Source organism: Narcine bancroftii, chromosome 5 (assembly GCF_036971445.1).
Source record: "Narcine bancroftii isolate sNarBan1 chromosome 5, sNarBan1.hap1, whole genome shotgun sequence".
Lineage (NCBI taxonomy): Eukaryota > Metazoa > Chordata > Chondrichthyes > Torpediniformes > Narcinidae > Narcine > Narcine bancroftii.
The window spans coordinates 74,433,528-74,459,112 of record NC_091473.1 but is presented as its reverse complement, the minus strand read 5'-3'; the positions used below and the strand labels follow the sequence as shown (position 1 = coordinate 74,459,112).

The following is a 25,585-nucleotide window of genomic DNA, read 5'->3' as shown; positions in this document are numbered from 1 at the left end:
GTTGATTGCTATGAAACTGGATCTTCTCATCAAGTTCCCATCACCTTTCCTTCTCCCCATCACCTTCTGCTTCCATTCTCTCTCCTTTCCCATACCTCTCTTTGCTCTTCGTATCCTTCTCTTCCCTACCCCCTCCCTTGAAAGTAGGACTATGAAATCCCTTTGATTTTTGTCCACATGATGCCACGATCTTATTGCTCATCCTCCAAATGCCATTTATTTTCATTCAGAGAAGCAGCAATTACCTGGTAAAGTCTAAGGTTCCATATTAGTGTATTCTGGATTCCTATATGAACCTGACTTTATTATTTTTTCTATGACCACCACCTGAATCAAACTTGTATGACTACTTCATTGACAAAGAAACTTTTATACCCTCCCTGTTGGCTTGTATTGTTGCACTTTGGGATCCAGATGGGTAGCTCAGTGCTGTTATCTTCAAATAGGACAGTGAGGTTGTGTGAAACTCAAAACTCTGCTTTACAGTCAAGTAATTTAAAATAGCATGCTGAGAAAACACTCTCGAATCCTAATAACCTATCAAGAATTGTGGAAGGCAAGCTTACAGCTTTGATTCTCTCTGTAGCGGAGGTTCCAGCCCATTTGAGTTTCTATAAGAAACCAGAAACAACAGGAGGGAAGGCATCTCAGAGGGAGTTGGTAGTACATGAAATATTGCTTTGCGATTATAAATCACTATATTGACAGCATAATGGAAATTTAAACAAACATTGTGCATGGGTCAGAATTTCAGCTATTGAATCATAAAATAGATTTGAATGATTGCTACATCATAGAGCAGCATGAGATAGTAGAACTGCTGTCTCTCAATTCCACCAGGCTGCCCTAGATCCTGATCTGTGGTGCTGTCTCTGTGGAATGTTCATGTTCTCCTTGTAACTGTGTGAGCTTATTTCAGTTTCATTCCATGTTCTAAAGACATGTCCTATAGGTTGGTATGCCATTGCCCACTGTGAATTTCCCCTCAGTGAAAGTGGATGGCTCAGAAGAGAGAGGTGTATAGCACTTATAGGCAACATGGAGCCAATTAGGAGTTTGAGGAGCATTAAAAGAGCAAGAAAAAAAAAAAACCAAGAGAGAAATCAATAGGATAAAAGAAGACACGAATTTGCTTTGTCAGACAATATGAAGGACAATCCTAAGGGTATATTAAGAGTGAAAGGATAGTAAGGGACAAAATTAATCACTTTGAAGATCAGTATGGAGCCAGAAGAGATGCAGGATTAGAATGTCCATTGTGGCCAAGATGACTGAGGAGGTGTGGTGATGTGGGCCTGAAGTCTTCAGTGTCAAAGTCGGTGGTGTGGCCACTGGAGTCTTCAGTGTCGGAGTCGATGGTGCAGTTGCCTGGAGCCTTCAGTAATGGAGTTGGCAATGCGGCTGCTGGGGTCTTCAGTGTAAAAGTCGGTGGTATCGTTGTTTGCAGTTTGTGGCGTCAAAGTTGGTGGTGCAGCTGAAGGTGATTGAGAAGATGGCGAGGGATCGGAGGAGGTATTCAAAGGTGTCTGGAGCAATGGGACTGTGTGCCAGTTCAATGATCCATGGCAGATGCATTGGCCTGGATGGCAGGCCCTAGGATTGGCTTAAAGACTATTAAAAGAGTGAATTTGGTGGCAGTTTCATTACAAGCTGGAGGACTCTTTTTAACATCTGAGGTCCAGGAGATGCTGGGAATCCTGGCATTAGACAGCAGTGTAGAAGTAGGCCACAGAGGCCTCTTCGGACCAGGGCAATGTTAACTGCAATTTGAGCTACAGGACATTTTAAGATCTAGAAGTCTAATTGATCTTGTAACCTGTCTTACTGAGCCCTTTGCCTAAAATCTGAGTATTAATGTATTGTAACAGTGTTATATATATTCTAAGTAGTAACTGTAATTTGTAAGTGCAAGAGAAACAGTTTAATTTATGATGTTTAATTCCAGTGAAGGTATGGTGGTGGCCATGGTTTCAAGATGGCACTCCAGTTGCTCGCAGCAGCCTCTTGGATATAGTGCTATTGTACCTCGCTTTGTTGTAGTCCTGTATATTCTTTATGTAACATTGTGGTCTCAGAAAACATTGTCATGTCTTTTTGACTGTGGCTCCAGTTTTAAAGCAACTTGAATTTGAGTAGATGACCCCTGCAGATTCACAACTGAAATGTTGCTTCACTTGGAAGGAATGTTTGGGGCCCCGAATGGTGCTTAGGGAGGATATGTGGGTGCTAGTGGAGCATCTCCTGCGGTCACATGGATAGACCCAAGGGGACGATTGGTGGAAAGGGAAAAGTGGACAAGGGAGTCACGGAGGAAGTGGTTCCTGTGGAAGGTGGGAGAGGAGAAGAGGGGAATATATATCTAATGGTGGGATCACATGAGAGATGGTGGAAATGGCAAAGGAGGTGTGTTGGAGGCTGGTGGGTTTGGTCGGTGAGAACAAAAAGAATTCCGTCTTTGATGTAGGTCAGGGCAGAGGGGACCAGGGCAGATGTGCAGGTAATGGAGGATATACAGGTAATTTCCAGATTGATAATGGAAGCTGGAAAAGCATGTTGTTTGAAGAAGGAGGACATCTCTGATGATCTGGCATGGAAGTTCTCATCCTTGGTGCAGATGCAACAGAGATAGTTGAGAGAATGGAATGGAACCCTTACAAGGGACAGGGAGTGAAGAGGTGTAGCTGTGGGAGTTGGTGGGTTTATAGAAGATGCCTGTCAAGAGTTTGTCATCTGAGATGGAGATAGAGAGATCAAGGAAAGGGAGAGGGTTGCTAGAGATGGACCAAGTGAATTTGAGGTTGGGTGCAAGTTGGCAGCAAAGTCGATGAAGTCAACGGGCTATCATGGATACATGAGGCAGCATAAAAGTAGTCATCAATGTAGCAGAGGAAGAGTTGAGGGGCCTTGCCTGTTTAGGCTTGTAGCATGGATTGCTCCACATAGCCCACAAAAGGGCAGGCATAGCTGGGGCACATGTGGATACCCATAGCTATCCCTTTAACCTGGAGACAGTGTGATGACCAAGGAGAAATTATTGAGGGTGAGGACAAATTCTTCCAGCAGGAGAAGGGTGGTGGTGGAGAGGACTAGTTGGTTCTATTGTCCACAAAGAAGCAAAGGGCATTAATGCCTTCGGTATGGGGAATGGAGGTGAAAAGGGATTGGATATCCATGATAAATATGAGGCGATTGAGTTCAGGGAACTGAAAGTTATTGAAGAGATGGAAGGCATATGAAGTGTCCCAGATGTAGGTGGGGAGGGACTGGACCAACGGGGACAAAACAGTCAAGGTAAGCAGAGACCAAGTCGGTGCAGGAGAACGTAGACACAAAGGGTTTGTTGGGACAATTGGGTCTGTGGATTTTGGGGAAGAGGTAGAAACAGGCAGTACAGGGTTGGGAAACAAACTTAGAGGCCTTGCCAGGGAGGTGGCATTATTTTAGCTCAGTCATGCCTATGGGGTTAGTGCTTCGTACTGGATGTCAGATGTGGTAACCATGGGTGAGTCCCACCCTCCCAAATAGCCACATCTGCGTCAGGTGCACCGAGATGGAGTTCCTTAAGGACCAAGTTGGGGAACTGGAGCTGCAACTTGAGGACCTACGGCTGGTAAGGGAGGGTGAGGAGCTGATGGATTCAACTTTCAGGGACCTAGTTACCCCAAGACCAGATGTGTCAGGTAAGTGGGTAACTGTCAGAGGAGGGAAGAAAAATACCAGGAAAATGGAGAGCACACCTGTGAATATCCCTCTCAGTAACAGGTATATTTTGTTGGATGCTGTTGAGGGAGATGACCTGACAGAAGCTGGCAGCAGTGACCAGGTCGCTGGCACTGAGCCCGGCATGGTGGACCAAAAGGTAAAGAGGAATGCAATGGTTATTGGGGACTCCATTGTCAGAAATACAGACAGGAGATTCTGTGAGCCAGATAGGTATGCCCGCATGGTGTGCTGCCTCCTTGGTGCAAGGGTGCGGGATATCTCAAATCGGGTCCAGGGTATTCTAAAAGGGGAAGGCGAACAGCCTAATGTTTTGGTACATGTGGGTACCAATGACATAGATAAAAAGAAGGAGGAAGTACTGAAAAAGTATTACAGAGAGCTAAGACAGAAACTAAGAAATAGGACGCCAGGGTAGTGATCTCTGGTTTGCTACCTGCCAAGTGCAACTGAGGACAAAAATGGAAGGTTAAGAAAAATGAATGTGTGGCTGAGGGGCTGGTGTAAAGGACATGGTTTTGGCTTCTTGGATCATTGGGATCTCTTTTGGGGAAGGCACGACCTCTACAAGAAGGATGGGTTACATCTAAACCCAAAAGGGGTCAATATATTGGCAGCTAGGTTTGGTACAGCCGTCGGGTGCGGTTTAAACTAATTTGGCAGGGGGGTGGGAACCTGTATGATAGGGCAAAGGACAGAAAAGTTAGGTAAGGCAGCGAAAGTAAAAAATCAGAAAGAGCAAGGAGGGTGAAAAAAGCAAATCTGAAGGCTTTATATCTTAATGCAAGAAGCATTCGGAACAAGGTAGATGAATTAGCTGTGGAAATTGAGATAAACAAATATGATTTGATTGGGATTACAGAAACATGGCTGCAGGGTGGGAAAGCCTGGGAACTTAACATCCTGGGGTATACGATATTTAGGAGAGATTGGCAAGAAAGAAAAGGGGGTGGGGTAGTATTGATGGTGAGAGAAGGGACCGACACGATTGACAGAAAGGATATCAACTCAGAAGATGCGGAATCTATATGGGTAGAACTGAGGAATAGCAAGGGGCGGAAAACGTTAGTGGGGGTGGTATATAGGCCTCCAAATAGTAGTGTAGAGGTGAGGGAAGGCATTAAAAGAGAAATTAGAAAAGCGTGCAATAAGGGAATAGCTGTCATCATGGGAGACTTTAATTTGCATTTAGATTGGAGTAGCCAAATTAGTAAAAATACTGAGGAGGAGGAATTCCTTGAATGTTTACAGGACGGTTATCTAGACCAATATGTTGAGGAACCAACTTGGGAGCAGGCCATTTTAGATTGGGTATTATGCAGTGATAAGTGGCTAATCAGCAATCTTGTTGTACGAGACCCTTTGGGTAGGAGCGATCACAATATGATCGAATTCTCACTCGACATGGAGAGTGATTAAATTAAAACTGAGACTAAGGTCCTGAATTTAAATAAAGGGAATTATGATGGTATGAGAGGGGAGTTGAGTAAGATTATTGGGTGGTGTTTATAGGGCAGTTGACTGTGGATAGACAATGGAAAGCATTCACAGATCTAATGGAGAAATTGCAAAAATCGTTTATACCGGTTTGGCATAAAAATAAACCAAAAAAGGTGAATCAACCGTGGATAACAAGGGAAATTAGAGACAGCATTAGGTCCAAAGAGAGAGCATATCAATTGGCCAAAAAAAGTACCACAATCGAAGACTGGGAGCAGTTCAAGATGCACCAAAGGAGGACAAAGGGATTAATCAAGAGAGCAAAAATAAATTACGAAAGTAAGCTTGCGGCAAATATAAAAACCGACTGCAAAAGCTTTTATAAATATGTCAAGAGGAAAAGATTGGTGAAATCCAGAGTAGGTCCTTTGCAGTCGGAATCAGGGGAATATATAATGGGGAATAAAGAAATGGCAGAGCAATTAAATTCTTACTTTAGTTCTGTTTTTACAAGAGAAGATACAAATAACCTCCCAAGGATGTCGGGAAACATGGAGACTAATGCAAGGGAGGAACTGAAAGAAATCAGTATCTCTAAGGACATGGTCTTGGGGAAATTGATGGGATTGAACGCAGATAAATGCCAAGGGCCTGATAATCTACATCCTAGGGTACTTAAGGAAGTGGCCATTCAGATAGCAGATGCTTTAAGAATTATTTTCCAGAACTCGATAAACTCAGGATCAGTACCCATGGATTGGAGGGTAGCTAATGTTACCCCACTATTTAAAAAGTGGGGTAGAGAAAAAGCGGGGAATTATAGGTCGGTGACCCTTACATCAGTAGTGGGAAAAATGATGGAATCCATTATTAAGGATGTAATAGCGGAGCATATGACTAGCAGAGAAGGGATCGGACAGAGTGAACATGGATTTACAAAAGGTAAATCGTGCTTGACAAATCTATTGTAATTCTTTGAGATGGTGACAGGTAAAATAGATGGGGGAGAGCCAGTGGATGTGGTATACCTGGATTTCCAAAAGGCCTTCGATAAGGACCCGCATAAACGACTGGCTTACAAAATCAAGGCTCATGGGATTGGGGGAAAAGTATTGATGTGGATTGAGAACTGGCTGGCAGGTAGAAGACAGAGAGTTGGGATAAATGGCTCATTTTCTGAGTGGCAGGCGGTGACCAGTGGGGTGCCACAGGGATCTGTACTGGGACCCCAGCTGTTCACAATTTACATTAATGATCTGGATGAGGGGATTGGATGTAATATCTCCAAATTTGCAGATGACTCTAAGCTAGGAGGGGTTGTGTGCATGGAAGAGGGGGTCAGGAAGCTCCAGTGTGATTTGGATAAATTGAGGGACTGGGCAGATACATAGCAAATGCACTACAATGTGGATAAATGTGAGGTTATCCACTTTGGTAATACAAACCGGAGGGCAGATTGCTATTTGAATGGCAGTAGATTAAGAGATGGGGAAGTGCAGAGAGACCTAGGGGTACTTGTACACCAGTCTCTGAAGGCGTGCATGCAGGTACAGCAGGCGGTTAAAAAGGCAAATGGTATGTTGGCCTTCATTTCAAGAGGGTTTGAGTAGAGGAACAAGGATACCTTACTGCAGCTGTACAGGGCCTTGGTGAGACCCCACCTGGAGTATTGTGTGCAGTTTTGGTCACCTTATCTAAGGAAGGATGTTCTTGCAATGGATGGAGTGCAGAGGCGATTCACCAGGCTGATACCTGGAATGGCAGGAATGACTTATGAGGAAAGATTGCGCAAATTGGGATTGTACTCGCTGGAGTTTAGAAGATTGAGAGGGGATCTCATAGAGACATATAAAATTCTGGCAGGACTGGACAGAGTGGATGCAGATGGGATGTTTCCAATGATGGGAAAATCCAGAACCCGGGGCCATGTTTTGAGGATAATAGGCAAACCATTTAAGACCGAGATGAGGAGGAATTTGTTTACCCAGAGGGTGGTGAATCTGTGGAATTCATTGCTACAGAGGGCACTAGAGGCAGGTTCATTAAATATATTTAAGAGGGAATTAGATCTATTTCTTCAGTATAAGGGTATTAAAGGTTACGGAGAGAAGGCAGGGATGGGGTACTGAACTTTAAGATCAGCCATGATCTCGTTGAATGGCGGAGCAGGCTCGAAGGGTCGAATGACCTACTCCTGCTCCTATCTTCTATGTTTCTATGTTTCTATGTGACTGGACGAGATGAAATCAGAAATGGTGGCGATACAGTGGTTTGATAAGTTTTGGTGGGGGCCTGTTGGAGGGGAAAGTAAGAGGAAGTGTCTGAGAATTGTCATCTGGCTTCGGCCAGATAAGGGTCAGTGCACTAGCCCACCCTTGTCTGCAGGTTTGATAGTGAGGTTAGGACTGGTGTGGAGAGAGTGAAGGGCCAGGCATTCTGAGGGAGTGATATTGGAATGAGCAAGGGGAGTAATAAAGTTGATACAGTTGATTTCATGGCAGCAGTTGGAAATATAAAGGTCCAGAGCAGATAAGACTGGAATGAGATGTCCAGGAGGAGGAAGGCATTTTAAGGTGGGAGAAGGGGTCTGTAATAGGGATGGAGAATCGTCGTTGTGGAAGTAAGCATGGAGACAGAGCTGATGGAAGAAAAGATCGACATCATAGCATGTGCAAAACTCATTAAGGTGTGGTGAAGGGGGATGAAGGTGAGGCCTCTACAGAGGACAGAGTGTTCAGTCTCCAAAAGGGGAAGGTCAGAGGGGATGGTAAAGACCACGCAGGGATTTGGGAGAGGTTCAATGGGGTAGAAGTGTTGGGGAGGGGAGAAGGATGGGGTGGATCAGGAGGTGGAGGGTAGGAAAGGTCCAAGGGAAGATGAGGAGGTTTGGAAACATTCAGGTGGGGGAGGCCGTATGCTCCAGGAGCCAGTGTGGGAGTTTGTGATGGAGGCTCAGTCCTATAGGTCACAGAAGCCAAGGTGGAAACCCACATCTGAACCTTGGTTCTGTAGGTCACTGAGTTCAAGGTTGCAGTTCATATCAGAGACTCAATCATGGAGGTCACCTGGGCTAAGATGGAGACCCATGTGTGAAGCCTGGGCCATTGGGTTCAAGGTGAAATTTCATGTAGGTCACCAGGTCTAAGCTAGAGACCCTCATCAGCATCTTGGTCCTGTAAATTGCCAGGGCCAAAGTGGAGGAGGGGTGGAGAGTCCCGAGGTGGCAGTCTCCAGGGACGCGAGCTTCGGATCCTTGATTTCTGATCCTTGATGGATGCTGTGTGCATAGAATTGGTGGTTGAATGCATGGATCCAGTAGAGGATGAAGTGCAGGAGAGGTCTGTGGCAGATCGGGGTGAGTGAGGTATCGAACTGTTGTAGCGAGAGTGCAAGGGTCCACTGGTCCCTGAGCATCGAACTGAGGGTAGTCCTTAAGATTTGGCAGGAGAAGAGCAGGAGTCAATGCAACACAAGTACCTGAGATTCTGGTGGGGGCCAAACTGGAAGGCTTAGAAGCGGAGCTGGAATCCCCGTGGCACCAGATGGCAGCAGAGGTATAACCAGGAAAGACACATGGCTGTGGAAGCAAATCTGGATGAGAACATGGTCATAGATCTTGAGAGCAGCAGGCACTGCAGATGGGGAGCAGTGAGAGAGACTCACAGTACTCCATTTGAAGAGGAGAACTTCTTCAATGCAGGCATCCCTTGAAGAGAGTCTGCAGTGGATCAATTGAACTGAGAGAAATACAATGGTTGTTGATGCTGTGATTGTAGTAAAAACACCGAAATGCTGGAGGAACTCAATTGGTCTATTCAGTATCTATAGGAGACAAAAAAAATACCACTAGACTCAGTGGGGTTTCCAGTAGAACTGTTTATTTGAATTTTGCGTGCACCCCTTTAAGGCCCACGGAAGTTCCACCCCGTGCAGCGGTCACGTCATCACGTGGCCCGGGGTGCGAGCATTGGCCTTAGCCATGAGGCTGTGAGTAAGCCCTGACGGCACCATCTTCTGCAGCAGCCCCACCAGCACGGTGGTACAAACGGGGCCCATTTGCTCACAGAGATGTGCACCACCACAAGGGTAGAAGCCAATTCAGCCATTGAAACCTATGCTGTCAAATTACATCCAATTAACTTAGCAATCCCTTACATTTTTTTGGAAACTGGAGCACCCAGGGAAAACCCACGCAGATCATGGGAAGATCATAGAAACTTCTTTCAGACGGCAGTGATTCGAACCTAAGGCACTGGTGCTGTAATAGTGTTGCCATCTCCACCCCCAACCCCCCCCCCCCCACCCTGGAAGTTAAGGCTGGGTGAATTGAAAAAAAGAGTCCTGCATTTTTTAATTAGATTCTGTGTTAAGTCTGTGTTTGGACTTGTTTTCAGAAGTGGAAAAGAAAAGAAACAACTCATATGTAACATCTTTCCAATTGAGATGGAGTTCTGTTTTTGATCATAAATGAAGGGACATCTGTTGAAACAAATCAGAATCAGGATTTGTTTTCATGAACAAGTCATGAAATTTGGTGTTTTGTGGCAGCGTCATAGTGTAAACATTCATATTATAACCATCTTACAACATAACTATAAAAAACATTATGGAAACAAGAGTAGTCCACAAAAGGTAGGACAGTGTCTTTGGTTCATTGATTATTCAGGAATCTGATGGCAGCGGGGAAGAAGCTGTCCTTGTGCCATTGAGTGCTCGTCTTTAGGCTCCTGTACCTTTTCCCCGATGGTAGCAGAGTGAAGAGGGCAGGCCAGGTGGAGGGAGTCTTTGAAGATAGAGGCTGCTTTTTTTAAGACACCACATCATGTAGATGTTCTCAATGGAGTGAAGTTTGGTGTGTGTGATGTCACAGGCTGAGTTAACAACCCTCTAGAATTTATTCTCATCCTGAGAGTTGGCACCTCCATATCAGGCAGTGATGCAACCAGCCAGAATGCTCTCCATATTACACCTGTAGAAGTTTACGAGAGTCTTTGGTGACATACCAAACCACCTCAGACTCTTCACAAAGTATAGCCGCTGGCGAGCCTTCTTTTTATATATTTTATTTATAATTTATCAAACTCAGTGTCGACATTCCATAATAATAAAAACATACTACGTTTTCCAGTTTTACACAAGCTTCACCGTCAAGTCTAATTTCCCCCACCTCATTCCCCCTCCCTTATCCCTAACAAGAGACAAAATTAAATAGACAATTACCCTGAAAAGAGAGACAGCAACAATAAATTAGTCCTCGTCCCCTATTCCTGTGGCATTTTACAGAGTTCATTTACTTTCCAGACATATTAGGGACTAAAAAAAACAAAATAAGAAGGGGGTACCTGGGAACAGACAGAGTGATGAACCTCAAGGAACCACACCATATCAGATACAGTTGCCAAATTTTAAGGAAGGTATCATTTCCTCCTTAAGTTGTAGATAATTTTCTCCTGGGGAACACAGCTCTGCATTTCCGAATTCCAGTGCTCAATGTCTAAATGAGAGTCCAACTTCCAAGTAACTGCTATGCACTTCCCGGCCACCGCCAATACAGTCAACACAAATTTGTCATAAGTGTTATGTCCATGATGTTTCCCAACAGGAATAACTCTGGGTCCTGTGTTACAAGCCCAAAGGATGCCAAACACCAGCAGCAATTGATATTCACCACAACAAGTAGTTAATTAAACAAAGGTTGATTTTTAATTATCTTTAAACATGAAAACAGAATAAAATTTTAACTTATAACTATTAAATTAACTAACCCAACCTAATCCCCTTCTAATTCTAAGTGCATGTGTATGTAATGTGTGTAAATTTAAGAAAAGTTCTTTGATTCACAGTTCAATCTCACTTCTCCTTCTTTCAAGTTCACTGGTCGCAGGCAATTCTTATACTGTGCACAGAATTTAACATGTATAAAGTTCACCAGGCTTTGGTGCTCGAAAGGTAAATGTTTACCACTCAGGAAGGTTCTTGTTGGTTAGCAGAGAGAGATGTGTTGTTCCAGGATTTCCACAACTGAGGTACCACCATTAGTCACCTCAATGTCTTGCTGATGAAACTTGCCCCATCAGGATTCTCCAGATGATAACCTCTTTCTTTCAGGCTAGCACAGAATTCCTTTCTGTTCCACTTATTCCAAGAAAAACATCAGACAGATAGCACTTTCAGCCATCTGCCACTCTGGAGATTCAGTTTCAGTTCCAAAAGCTTCTCCTGGCTTGTTACTGCTTTCTTTGTTGCACACAGTCCAAGACTTCCTTCCGTCTCTCTCTCTCTGTTTGAGATTTTAATGCCAGCAGCATGTCCTTCTCTCTCTCACTTGCAAAATCCTCAACCTTCTCCAGCAACCAATAGGAGTTAGTCTTCTGTTCCCATCTGTTGTTTTAGGTAAACAAGAACCTCTTAATGGCCTTTGAGTGAACACTTTGCAAAGAGATCAAAAGCCTTGAAAAAAGGTTGAAAACAGACAAACTGGCTCTGGCTGTTCTTCCAAAACAATAGTCCATTCATTTCATGACATCATTTCAATTAGCACCTACTTGTGAAATGTGCATAACATTTTCCATAATTTCTGTAAAGTCACTGAATATAAATTCTTCAGTATTTCAAATAAGATCTATTTTAAAGTGTGTGTATGTAGGTATGTAACCTACTCTAATTTTACCAATTTATCTCCCAAAAATATTCCCAAATATTTCATCACACCTGTGGAAACTCCTAGGACTTGGCCTAGCTCTACCCAAAAGGGCCTCGCCTCGGAGCATGACCAGGTTCAGTGAACAAAGGTTCCCTTCTTTATGCCGCACCTAAAACATTGATCTGAAATTCCTGGCTTAGCCTTGTTTAATTTCTGAAGCATGTAGAAAATTATGCTGCACCAACCTGTATGAAGTGTTAATAAATGTAGTCACTGGCAAGTCTTCTTTGTGGTTCCATTATCGTGGAGGCTCCAGGACAGATACTTGGAGATGTTGACACCCAGGAATTTGAAGTTCTAACCTTCTTCACTATTGAACCCCCGATGAGGAGTGGGTCGTCTTCCCTTGACTTCCACCTGAAGTCCACAACCATCTCCTTAATTTTGCTGTCGTTGAGCACGAGGTTGTTGTCATTACACCATTCAATGAGCTGATCTATCTCTCTCCTGTACGCTTCCTCATTGTTGTTTGTGATTCTGTCAACAACTGTGGTGACATCAACAAACTTGTAGATGGCATTGGAATTGTGGCTGGCCATACAGCCATGAGTATATAACACGTAGAGCAGTAGGCAAAGCCTGCATCCTTGGCGTGTACCTGTGTTGATGATTAGTGAGGTACCTTGGCTGCAGTCCTGAATTTTTTTTTCAGAAGCAGTCACGTTAAAGTTTTAAGCTTGCTGTGGTTAAGAACTATAAAGGTATAAAGTTTACATCAGTGAAACTCTGAAAGCTGCAAATGAAGAGAATTTTACATTTTCTAAATATATTGTTTTTGCATGGAGTTACATGAATCCTTATTTGTAAGGTAGCATATTGTGTGTCTTTCATATTCTTTTTGAGATCAATTAGTACCTGGTTTAGTCAAAATATAAAGAAGCCATAGCCTTCTTACCAACGCAGGTCCGTGAAATAAAATAAAAGTTTATTCAATAATTACACCTCAGAAATTTAAGCCAAAACCCTTCGCAGTCAGCTTGTGATGATGTACCAAAACTAACCTGTTACCGTAAATCAAATACTAAAGGGAGAACATTGAACCAATATTGCACAATTTTAACAATCAAGATTAAACTGTTTAGATTAAGGCTGTGTTAATATTATGCAACTGGATAAGCAAATAATTTGTATGTCATTTACTTTTCCTTTGGGGGGAAAAATGCAATATGATGCAATAAGTGAAATATTCCTGGTATATGTTGTAATCCAGTTACAGAAATTTGAGTTGTGCATTGACTACAGTTGATAAGGAAATTAGGTTAAAAGCTTTGCCAACACATAAAATTTAGTGAATAGATTTGCAGTTGAGGAGTATAAAAATGCACAAGGAAAATAACACTGGACAACAATTGTTTTCAAAAAGTTAGCTTCCTGAAATAAAATGGAGATAATGATAGAGACCTTCAAGTTGAACAAAGATAAGTTTGTTATAATAATGATAATTGGAGAAAAAAAATATAAATTAACTTTTATTGAATTGCAAAATGACGTTGAGACATTGCATTAGTTCAACTGACCTAAAAATATTTTGCCACTGGTTTTCATTTGTACTCAGCATCTGATGGCTCCCAGCAACAATAGTTGGCCCACATTGATGGATTACAGTTGCCCTAATACCACTTTTCTATGGTCACAATGTCCTGGTGAAACCTTCCCCAGGTTCGTCACTGACCTCCATCAAGATCAGCAGGGAAGAAATCCATGTGTGAATGCAGAAAATTAATTTTCAATGACATTCCACTTCAGGGTTTTATATGCTTGAAGCATGTTAAAAATGTGACAGGAAATGACAAAAAAAAGTTGTAGTAAAAAAAGTATACGATAGGAAAAATTTTAGGTGATTTTTGTGATCAGGATCCCAAAATCAATAAAATACACCCAAAATACACTCAGGAAGCAAAATCTTTGTGGTCAAGTGTAATCTATCTTTAATTGGCTGGGAAGGCTAAGACTGCATTAACATTGTGTTCAACTTGAACATTTGGAGAGATTTGTGAAAAATAATATCAAAATATTGATGAAAGATGATGGATGATAGCACATTAGCGAGAAGTATTTTTTTTAAAAATTGGGAACTTTGACAATTTAATTGCAGAATGTTAGAGTGACAAAAATATTGGTCCAGTGCAGGGTGGGAGGAGAAATTAACATGGAAAATTAAGAAATGCTAAAGGGTGAGAAAACTAATTTGTATTTAAGTTTGCTGCATGACATATCAAATGAAAAAATGCAGTGAAAAGTCCAACATGATGACTTTTCAAGTAATTGGTATCAATAAAGAGAAAGTAAAGGGTATAAAGTTAGCCAAAGTCCATGGACCTAATAAGTGCAGGCCAGGGTTTTTAAAGTGCTGCTGATGGAGAGAATGTGCAGATAAGTGAATGGTTTTACAAATGCCCTCAGTTCTGCAATCGTTCCAGTGGATTGGAATGCAGCAATTGTGAAAGAAACACTTTTTTTTAAAAAAAAGGAGTGAAATCGAAAGAGGAACCACAAACTCCTGATCCTTTTATCCATTGTCAGTAAAATGGTGGATTTCAATATTGAGGACAAAAAATAGTAGCTTACAGTGGCCACTAGAATCATCATCAAGGCCTTGTTAAGTCTCAACAAGCAACATAGTTATGTAAATCAATAAACTACAGATGTTGGCAATCTGAAATTAAAACAGAAAATGTTGCAATTCACAGCATATCAGGCTGAAACTGCGGAAAGAGGAAACAGTCAATGTTTCAAGTCAAAGACCATTTGTCAAACCTGAGAAAGAGTAAGTAATTTAGTTTCAAGTTACAAAGAGAGTAGGGAGTGATGGACAGGGCATCTTTGTGTGAGGACAAGGTTGTCGTAAGGATAAATAAATTGATGGGCTTAATGAGAGCAGTTAGAGAAAGATAACATGCACCAAGAAAATTAAAATCTTTGAGGACCATTAAAGAAAATATAAACAAAGAAATGAAAATGTAAAACTGAGAAATGCAGAGCAATAGGGAATGTTAGAAAATCAGCACATTTTCTCCCACTTCCTTATCCCCAACCTGTAGCCTTGATTTTTACTTATCTGGTTTCTTTTTGAATTCACAATTGCTCAGTCTCCATGGACATTGCACCACAATTCCGTCCATCCTTTCCACTACTCCCATCAGTGTATTCCTGTTACCAATTACTCTCTGTTTAAAGCCATATCCACAATGCATTTAGGGAGTGTAATATAATTAGGTATGAGGGGCAGAGAATGAGAGAGAAGGCAGTTAGCAGAAGGCTGTCTGAGAAAAGGTTCCTTTTTCCAAGACTGAGCAGAGTTCTAATATGATAGCCTGAGTGTACTCTCTGTCAAAATCAGATGCAGTGGCTAGTTTTCCTGGTGTGGCGAAAAGGAGACCTCTGTGAGTAGAACCTGGAAAGATGACAAGTTTCTTCTGGAAGACACTCGTATTTGGGGTGTCCGACAAGCAACAACCATTTCTCTGTAACCCTCCACAACTTTCCTGCCTAGTAATTCTAAGTAAAGCACTGACGTTTGCTTGAATGTAATGACTGTTTGATTCTGTGCACAGGATTGAAGATACTAGAAACTAGTCTTGAAAACATGGACAATGGAAGATTGGCCAGTAAAAAGGACTCTTGAAAACACATTGCACACACTTCTGCTTAGATTAGGTTCGGAGAGGGGAGGAATTGTGTAAATAACTTAGTGTTGTTAAGTTAAGTGTTGATCTTGTTGTTCTATACTCAGAGAATTAAACTAATTTTGTTTAGGAACTATTGCTTTGGTATATTTATTTTGCTGCTGGTATATGGGGATCACTGAACTCATAACATCATCTTTCACAGATATTGCCTTTGCTTCTCTTTCTCTCCTGCCACTCTCTCTGCAAAATAAATTCAACTATTTTTTACATATATTTCCTAGTCTTGAGAAGTGTATCCAACCTGAAGGGGTAGCTCGGTTTCTCTTTCCATAAGTGCTGCTTGGCTTGTTGAGTGATTCCAGCATTTTCTGTTTTTAATCTTAGTCATTTTGGATCTAATCCTAGTGCCCAGTCAGGGGACCCACAGTAGCTAATTGCAAAATCAATGTTTTTTTTAATTGGCTTGGTAGCTTGAATACTTTTTCCAACAATAAAACCTGTAGAATTATCTCTGCAGGACAATCCCAACTCTGGGAATCAATCGGGTGAACGTCTATCACAAATATAGCCTTATTTGGGTAGAAAGAACAGATTTGAACACTATTACAGGTGCAATCTCTCCACAATCCTAAAAAATACACTATCCATCATAGCCACAGTATATTAGGATAAAGCTATTGTCGAGGTGAGGAAAAACTAAAATCAATGTGTGGGGAAGGAAACATATTGGCAATGAGTCTTGCTATGCCCTGTATTTTCCAGTGAATGCACCACACATCAATTCTGGTGCTCTAAGCAATCCCAAGTCTGTGCAAGAAGCAACATTATGATTCAGGCAGAGATCAAGTTTCCATTATGTGAGTCCTATTGCAAAACAGATTTGCTATTAACTATCAGAGTGACCCTTTACCATGTTGAATGTAAGAATGCATACACAGAAGATTAGATGTGATGGAAGTAACAAATAAGGGTCTATTATTCCTGCTGCAGAAACCTACCAAGAGACAATGAAAAGAGAGAAAATTTAGATTAATGAAAAGGTTATCATTTAAAATCAATTGTCAGCAAAGTCTGACCTACCATTTCACTTTCCTATATCTTTCTGGAAAGAATCATTGATTGCCTTGAAAATAATGAGAAGAGAAAGTATATAATTCCCTTTATTCTGGATGTTAGTTCAATTTTACTTTTTCCTGGCTTTCTGCAATATGCAAGTGCGTTAGAATTTCAAACTTCTATTTCACAGATATAAGGCATTAACATCTACATTTTTAAAATGCTCATAACTTTATCAGGTAAATAGTTTGTATTTATTCAAGGAAATACTTGTGAGTAATTGGGGTAGCTCTTACAATTTCATATCCTGTTTTAAATAACTTGACATGATGAAAATCTTTCCCACAACATGGAGAAGCATATGTTTGATAACATCAAGATCTGAGGTTCCTTTCCAAATTCCAAAGCATGATGAGCTTTAAAATATTATCAACTCAGTGTAGCTGGGTCAAAATCCTGGAATCCTTGTTTTAATAGTACTGAGGTAATTCCTTCTACATCGAAGACAAAAGTTCAATAAGGTGGTTTATCACCACTTGCTCCAGATAATATCAGAGATGGGAAAGAAATTATGACCTTTATGGTGACACTTGTTGACCAGAAACAACTTAAAAAAATAATTTGCTCTCATCCTGAAATACATGGACATTCCGTGAAGAAGTTTATTGGACACAAAATGAACACAACAACAGGAATATATTTGGATGACTCCTTGTAAAGTAAAATACCTGCTCTAAGTCATTCCTTCAAGTCTGTTGCCTTCTCAACTAAATCTCTGCAATGAACCATTTGTTTTACTTCAGAATTCAAATCTGTGAGATCAAGCAGAATAAAATGTGGCATTCAAGTTTTAAATTTAAATTTAGACATACAGCATGTAAATAGGCTATTTCAGCCCCTGAGTCTGTGTTGCCCAATTTACAAGTTTTGAACAGTGGGGTGAAAACAAGAGTCCCCAGGGAAAACCCATGCAGACACTTGGAGAAAGTACAAACTCCTTACAGACATTGCTGGATACAAACCCAGTTCCATTCACTGGCACTGAAAAGGTGTGGTGCTAATTGCTATACCAACCGTGCTGCCTTTTTAAAAATTTTTATGATTAATTTTTATTTAAGAGACTTGGTAGTTCAAAATGAGGCACCCTTGAAAACCAGTGGGCTTGCATTGTTTTTAATTTCTTGCCCTTAAACATCACTTTTGATCAGCTTAGGATACTTATTTACATAGTTATTCAGATAAAATCCATGCTGTAGCTTTCATGAGAGATGTGGGCATTCATTGATAAGTGTTGCAACAAATACTTCAAACCATGAAAATGTCACTGTTAAAGTTGTTTGATGTCAATGCACTCAACTGCTTTATATTTCTGGACAAACCATGCACTGGCATATATGATATAGGGTCTCATGAGAGAAGGCAAAATATTCACCATTTCTTCAGGTTACAGGAAATTCTGTGTCAATTTTCCTTAATCTCCTGTTAGTTCTACGTGATTTAAGTTGAGACCAATCACAGAGCCTCCTCTTTGCATTACTTCTCTGACCATTCACCACTCTTCTCATTTGGAGGATATATAGCTTTGCCAGAATTCTTTGTTTGAATAATACTTGGCCTTGTAATGATGCTCAACAAGTAGAAAAAGTGGAGGAACTATCAGCAGGTCTGGTGTCAGCTGTGAAGAAGAGACAAAAGGTCACTAACATGAATCCATCCTCACAAAGTAGGAAAGACGAGAGAAAGAACATAGGAACACAATGGCATTGATGCAGCCTGCATTTTGTAGGTGAATTTCTTTTTAAAAAAAACTGCTGATGCTGGAAACATTTCACAGGTGAGACAGCATCTGTGGGGAAATGTTCCTCCTAAACTATTCAATTTCTGAGTGTCTCCAGCATTTTCTGTTTCAGTGACTTGTTTTTGATCTCTGATATCTCAGCCCTAAGGGAATGAGTTCACTGTATGTCTCATTTTTAGTTATGCCTTTATAGAATGGCTTTTTACAATCCCAATTGAATCAGAGTTGGTTTACTATTTTGATCTCAATTTAAGATTGAGATAATTTCTATCATGAAATTAAATAATATTAAACTGCACAGCAATATGATGATCAACCATGCATTAAGACGCTTAATTTTGGATTGCTAATCCTTTTTTTCCCATCAGGCTCATTCTAAACTTAAAAAAATTGTTCTCTGTAAAAATCTTGTTGCTACTATTTTGTACTATAGTGCAAAGTGCAAGGCAATTTCATTCAAGTGTATCAAATGCAGAGTGCAAGAGAATTTTTAATCTTCATCATTAAACTACTCTTTAATCAACCAAAACCAGAACTGTCTGGAAAAATAAAACATATCTTTCTTCGTGTTCTGTCTTTTATCTCCTTTTATTATTTGTTTTGGATGCACTGTCAAGAGTTTTCAATTGAATGTTATTTTAGTTCAGATTTCTAATCAAGTCCGCAAATGTTCAATCATTTTTATTGATACGACGTCGAGCAAATTAAAATTTAATTTTAATATTATGAAAGTCTTGAAGAATAAATTTCTATCCATCTGGAATTTTTTAAACTTATTTTCAGTTGTAAAGTTTAATATAACAGTTTTCAAACTGCCCCCCACACTCACATTCCACCTCAAGTGATCCCTATGCCATTAATACAATGTGATTAGTAAGGGATGACTTAAGGTGGTATGTGAGTAGAAAGAAAAAAATTGAAAACTACTGTTTTAATCATACCTAATTGACTCGTTATGTGCATGGTTTCATAACTCCAAAGGAAATGGTCCAATGACAGTTTTTCTCAAGCGAAATATTTCAGTAATAACTGAATCTAGAGCAACAGCTCTCAACAATTTTTCCCCACTCACATACCACCTTAAGCCATCCCTTATTAATCACAGAGCACTTAAGTCAGAGGGATTACTTAAGATGAAATGTGAGTTTAGTGGGGGTGGTTTGCAAACAACTGGCTTAATAGAATAACACATATCCATGTCAAAGATGTTTTGTGGAGCCAGATATCATAGGAAATACAACAGGATTTGTACTGGAGAATGCATGGATAGCAAGAAAAGTATACTTGAAAAATAAAATTGGCAGCTCCAGAGAAAGTAGCAATAAAACAGCTTAAATGAGAAAACTGATTTAAACAAAGTAGAGAGATTATTGAACTGTTGAATAATTTTGAATACAAAATGGAAAATACTTTCCTGTTCTTTTAGCCTGTTCAGTTTTGTAAGATCTTTAAATTTTTTATCACCTTAATACCATTGTAATTTTTAGCATCTGCGGAATACAGCATTTGGAAAGAGCAGGGAATAACCTGACGCTCTTCGATTCCCTTTACTTCTGCATTGTCACTTTTTCCACCGTGGGATTTGGTGATGTCACGCCCAAAGTCTGGCCTTCCAAGTTATTAGTCGTCATTATGATCTGCGTTGCCCTTGTGGTGTTGCCTATTCAGGTAAGCAGTTCAATGAAGGAGGAATGAAAATTATATCTATAGCCTTCACCGCTGTGAATTTTTAAAAAATAAGCATTTTTTAGCAATTTCTGAACAGACATTTTATCTTTGATGTGGCCAAATTTAAATTTGAAATAAAGGTGCATCTTATAATTATTTAAAATATGAATAATTGGTCTATCAATTTATAGTTCACAGCTCCATTCCACTTCAATAAGTAAATATTAATTGTAATAAGTAAGGGAAAACAAATAAACTAGAAGCAACCTACTATTTATGGACCAAAGAATTAAAATGATTACTTACAGATTAATTTATATTTGATTTTGAATTGCTAAAAATTGTTTGAAAGTTTAAGATAACAATTAAAATAATGTACTGTAAATTTATAGAGTTCTATCAGTCACCCTGGCCCCGCCCTTCAAATTCCAACTTCAAATTCATTATTGAGCTTGCTGATTTGTAATGTCCTAATTTAATGAGAGAATTCTTTTTGTTTCATACCAAATTCCATCAATTGATGCACTGAACTGCATAATTAATCATCTTTATATGCTTCCTGCTCTGAATCGCCCAGTTTAGTTACACCTCCATGAACTACTAACGTCTCTTTTCCATAAGAAATTTCAGTTTTAACTCTGGTTCTCATATCCAGGTCAAAGCAGAATTTTGTCAGCACAACCAAGATAGAAATATGTAAAAGGCAAAAGAAGTTAAAGTTCTACAGCACAGAAATAGGCACTTTAGCCAAACTTCTCAATGCTAAACAAGGTGGCTCCATTTGTCTGTGCCAGTTCATATCCTTCCAAACATTTCCTCTTCATGTATCTGTCTAAATATCTTTTGAACATTATAATTGTCCCCACTTCTGCCACTTTGTCTGGTCATGTTCTATTTATCCATCACTCTCTGAAAAAGGTACCCCTCAGGTCCCTTTTAAATCTTTCCCTTCTCAATTTAAACCTTTGCCCTCTGGATTTCGATGTCCCTAACCTGGGGAAATGTCAATGACTATTTACATTATCTATACCTTTCATGATTTTATAAACCTCTATTAGAGTTGATCCACTCCTACCATTTCAGGGTAAAAAAAAAAATGGTAATAATTGAAATCCATATCAATTTATCAATTTTGATGATTTCTTTTAAAAATTCTGCTTTTAATTAACTGGTTTAAGTGTAATTTGTTATGATTCAAGAAATAAAAATCTATTTTGTATTCTTCTATCTTTGTGGTATGAAAAAGAAATTTATTGATCTATTTTGCTTTTTGAAGATGAAATTCTCTGATTTCTGCTATTGCTTCAACTTAATAGGTAGCTAAGAGATGCAAGTTCCCCCAAATGGCACCATTTTGTTTTTGTGCTTGCATCCAGACCACAAAAGGGGTTAATTTGATATGATAAGGGGCGAGGTAAGAATGAGCGTCTTTATGTGAAAGGAGACGGAATGAAGAGACAGATACAGGGAAAGGCAATGGGGGAGGAGAGGGAAGGGTTTTAACAAGAGCCAGAGAAGTAGATATTAATGCCATCAATACAGCTTGATTAACTATCTGCACCTATAATTATAAATATTTAATGCATTTCTTGCAAATCGTTGGGTATAAGCCTGCCCTCTACTGGACATCATGACGTGGGCGTCATGATGTCACCCTTCCACATATATATATTTATATAAATAACCCTGTGTGTCAGTAGCTATGTTAGTCTAATAGAAGTAAAGGATGATAAATCATCACGTCTCTGAGTCTTAATTGTGTGAATGCATACACAACAGTGGTGACCAGGAACAAAACAAACCCTACACATACTCCATGCACCAACCATGAGAAGGAAAACAACAGAAGAAAGGTAGAAAACAACTACCTAACAACTCCAGCAAATTTCCGCCAAAAGATCAAGGTGAAAGCGCGCCAAGATGGCAGAGGGAAAGTTCAGAGAATTCAACAAAGCAGAGGAAAGTTGGGATAACTAGGTAGAATGGTTTAACCACTACTGTGTAGCCCACAATATTGTGGAAGATCCAGTAAACTGCAAACATGCCCTGTTCCTCAGTATAATGGGCAGCAAAACATTCCACCTCCTTAAAACCTTGCTGTCCCCAGAGGATCCAGGGATGAAGACATTCAATGAACTATGCACAGTTCTAAGGAACCATTTAAGCCCCAAAATCACCAGTTACGGCAGAAAGGCAACAATCATATGAGAGGAGACAAGGACCAGGAGAAAAAGTAAATAAATACCTAGCAAATTGCACAAACTGGCAGAGAACTATCATTTTGAGCAGTTTCTAAATCAGGCACTGCGAGACAGATTAGTGATGGGCTGGTGAATCGCCAAGCAAGGCAAAAATTATTAGGATTGGATCAAGACGTTACATTGCAGATTGCATACAGAACTGCCTGCAGCTCTGTTCTGGCAGATTAAAGCTTGGATGTGGGTCAACCAGACCTACTGGTTGCGAGGTCTTCCCGCCAACAATGCTTCTGTTGTGGGAAATACAACCACTGACTAGAAAACTGTTGCTTCAAAAATTCTAAATGCAACCATTGCAAAGCAGAAGGACATATCAAAGCTAAATGTCCGCTTCTAAAGCGCAGGTGGCCTGCAAATAAAGAGGCAGCTAAAGTCAAGACAATTGCAGACAGCAATTGCAGACAGAGAGAGGCAACCTAGCAACGATGACGATAACAGCCCAATGGCTGTCCTTCAAGCTCTTGAAATTTCAGCTCCTGAGATATTACACATCCAAGGAATAAATGGAGGAAACACAGCAATCTTCAAACATCTAAAAATATGGAAGATGGTGTTAGACAAAGGGACAGAGGTGTCCCTAATGTCATTACATGTAAAGGAACGCTTGTTATTATGCCTCCCGGTAAAATCAATAGAAATAACTCTAAGATCTGTTACAAGAGACAGACTCAAAGTGTTTGGAAAAAGTATGGTCCAAGTACAATACAAACAACAGCAACAAAAAACACTCTCTCTACACCGTAGATACCCAAGGACCTGCACTTTTTGGAAGAAACTGGTTACAACACATTCCCCTCGACTGGCTGGAAATCAGTTCAATACTAAATGTAAACCAAATGGACACCTCGCAGCCAGAACTTGACCAAATCCTCAACAACCACACAGTGGTTTTCCAACAAGAATTGAGGAAAATCAAAGATGTTCAAGCCAAACTGCAATTAAAAGATAATGCGGAACCAAAATTCTTCAAAGCCAGAACAGTCTCTGATTTAAAAAAAACAGCATCACCACAGACCTCACCTAGAACAATGGAAGTAGCCAAGAGAGTTCTGGTACAAAATTATAGACAATATAATGACCCATGGGTGGTAGGAGTAATCTTACAAAAATTGATCCCCTGCTCTTACTCTGTTCTAGTGGGGGACAGATTGTGGAAGCGACACATTGACCATTACGAGCATTGACTGACATTAAGGTTCATGAACTGCCTCAAGAACTGGAGGAGCTGGAACCGGACCTGCCATGGCCTGCCCCAATCATCCCTCCCCTCAGACCGAGTGGTGTGGAGGCAGAGATGGTCACAAAGCCAAGCAGTCCAGTGAGGAGTCCAGTATCTGAGACACGCAGCCAGGAGGGCAGCGAAGACGGGAAGTCATTGCTGAAGGTTAGAGAAGGCGGGCAGTCACTTCTGACTCGACCGCCGACCTGAGTATCTACAGGTCCCGAGCAAAGATCGGCATAGCAAACCATGCTGAGGTGGTCCAAAAGAGAAAGAAGACCACCTGAATGCTTTAAGCACTATGGGCCCTGATTATTATTAAATACTTTCCCTTTTGTTATTCTAATTACTCATGAGATGTATTCTAATTCTCAATTGTAGTCCTGGGCCCGATGTAATCTTAACCGGGGGGAGAGTGTCCACCCTCTGCTGGACATCATGACGTTCATGTCAAACTTCCATATATATAACACTATGTGTCAGTATTCATGTTAGTCTAATAGAAGTGAAGGATGAGAAAGCATCACGTCTCCGAGTCTTAATTGTGTGAGTGCAGACACAACACAAATGTATTACTTGTATGTTTTGAAATGATGATGAACTAAATTTGACTGTCTTACCATCCATGGACTTACAAAATTCAGATAGAGAGGACAATTTTGTCAGATGTATGTATCTATTACATTCAAACAAATTTACTGGATCTTAATTCTACTCCAGGTCCAACCTGAAATTAGATACAAAAGCTAGAATTAATAATCTGTAATTCCAAGAATTACAAACAGTTGCAACAGAGCCACCACCATTTAACATTGAGATTTCATGCTTCACTTCAATCTCAATTGATGGTTTTAAAAACCTAGTTTATGGTCTATGAGGTTCTTAAAATTGATTGGCTGCTCAGTCAACTTTATAATTGCATGCTTCTCCGTGTGTGCCAGGAATCCTACTGAAGCAACAGAATGGAAGTTTTTCACCATTGGGACTGTTAAACCTTTGCAAGAAACTTTATTTTTGAGGTTAGGCACAAGCATTGTTAGTTTGCTGCTATGTGCAAATTATAGGCCATGATCTTGTGAGTACCACTAAGTCCCTTTCTTTACAAATTTCATGGATATATATGAACATTACTTGGATTGCTAGAATGTACTTATGATTTAGACTGCAAAATTGCATTTTCATCTGTTTGACACATTGAAGAAAAAAAATGATCATCTGATTTCCTTGATTTTCTGATAATGTTAATCGTGGGTAATATCTTCTTTTATTTCTGAGAGATGGTAAATCTTATTCTGTCATTCAGTTTGAACAGCTGGCCTATCTATGGATGGAGAGACAGAAATCAGGTGGAAACTATAGTCGTCACAGAGCTCAGACAGAGAAACACATAGTGCTGTGTGTCACCTCTTTGAAGATTGACCTGCTCATGGATTTTTTGAATGAATTCTACGCACATCCCCGTCTGCAGGTCATAAAGAATATTTATCAGTTGCTACAGTGTTTATATTTATGTAAAAATACATTTTTTAAATTAGTTGTTATCTTGCAACCACATTTATCAGTTGCAATATTTACTAAATATTGTATGTTCCAGGAATTCACAAGCTAAAGGAGTATATCATCAGAAATTTTATATTTTAGTTGAGGGAGAATTTTGTACTTTAAAAATTTTTGGATTACACAAAAGACAATTAAATTATGTAAACTTCTACTGGAATAATTTCCAAAAAAAATGTGATAATTAAAATAATAATCTGTAAACTATTAAATAATTACTATAGAAGCATAAATTTAGAATTCAATCATATTTTCACCTGTATTGCATTTAGAAAGTAATATGGATGAACTTTCATTTAGTTGTTTAATTTTTACTGATTTACTGTCAGATACACATTAGTTCTCTTGGGCAAAAAAGTATAATTTTTGCAGTGTTTACACATTTGGCATTGATGAATGTTGATCATCTGGACTGTATTTTTTTTTACATTGCCTACTCAGTGGAAAAGTGAATCCAATTAATTTTAACAAAACTACATGAATCCAGAATTTATATTGCATGATTACCAGTGAAGCTATTCATAAGCAATGAATAAT

The 25,585-nt window shown here is 39.9% G+C and overlaps 1 protein-coding gene and 1 long non-coding RNA gene across 6 annotated transcripts in view; one reads left to right on the top strand and one right to left on the bottom strand.

Annotated features, from left to right (window-relative positions):
* Positions 1-12,460, bottom strand: part of LOC138763539 (uncharacterized) — a 289,909-nt gene extending 277,449 nt beyond the window's left edge. Inside the window, exons 1-2 of the long non-coding RNA XR_011357637.1 lie at positions 12,049-12,460; positions 567-611 (exon numbers count right to left, since the gene is read on the bottom strand). This is a non-coding gene — a long non-coding RNA (uncharacterized lncRNA). The remainder of the gene's footprint in view (positions 1-566; positions 612-12,048) is intronic.
* The window catches only part of kcnt2a (potassium channel, subfamily T, member 2a), a 1,068,826-nt gene that overhangs the window by 448,642 nt on the left and 594,599 nt on the right, over positions 1-25,585 (top strand). For all 5 annotated transcript variants that reach the window (XM_069937843.1, XM_069937844.1, XM_069937846.1 and 2 more), the window contains 2 exons: positions 19,834-20,014; positions 24,795-24,959. In XM_069937843.1, the coding sequence (XP_069793944.1) occupies positions 19,834-20,014; positions 24,795-24,959 (346 nt within the window). The remainder of the gene's footprint in view (positions 1-19,833; positions 20,015-24,794; positions 24,960-25,585) is intronic.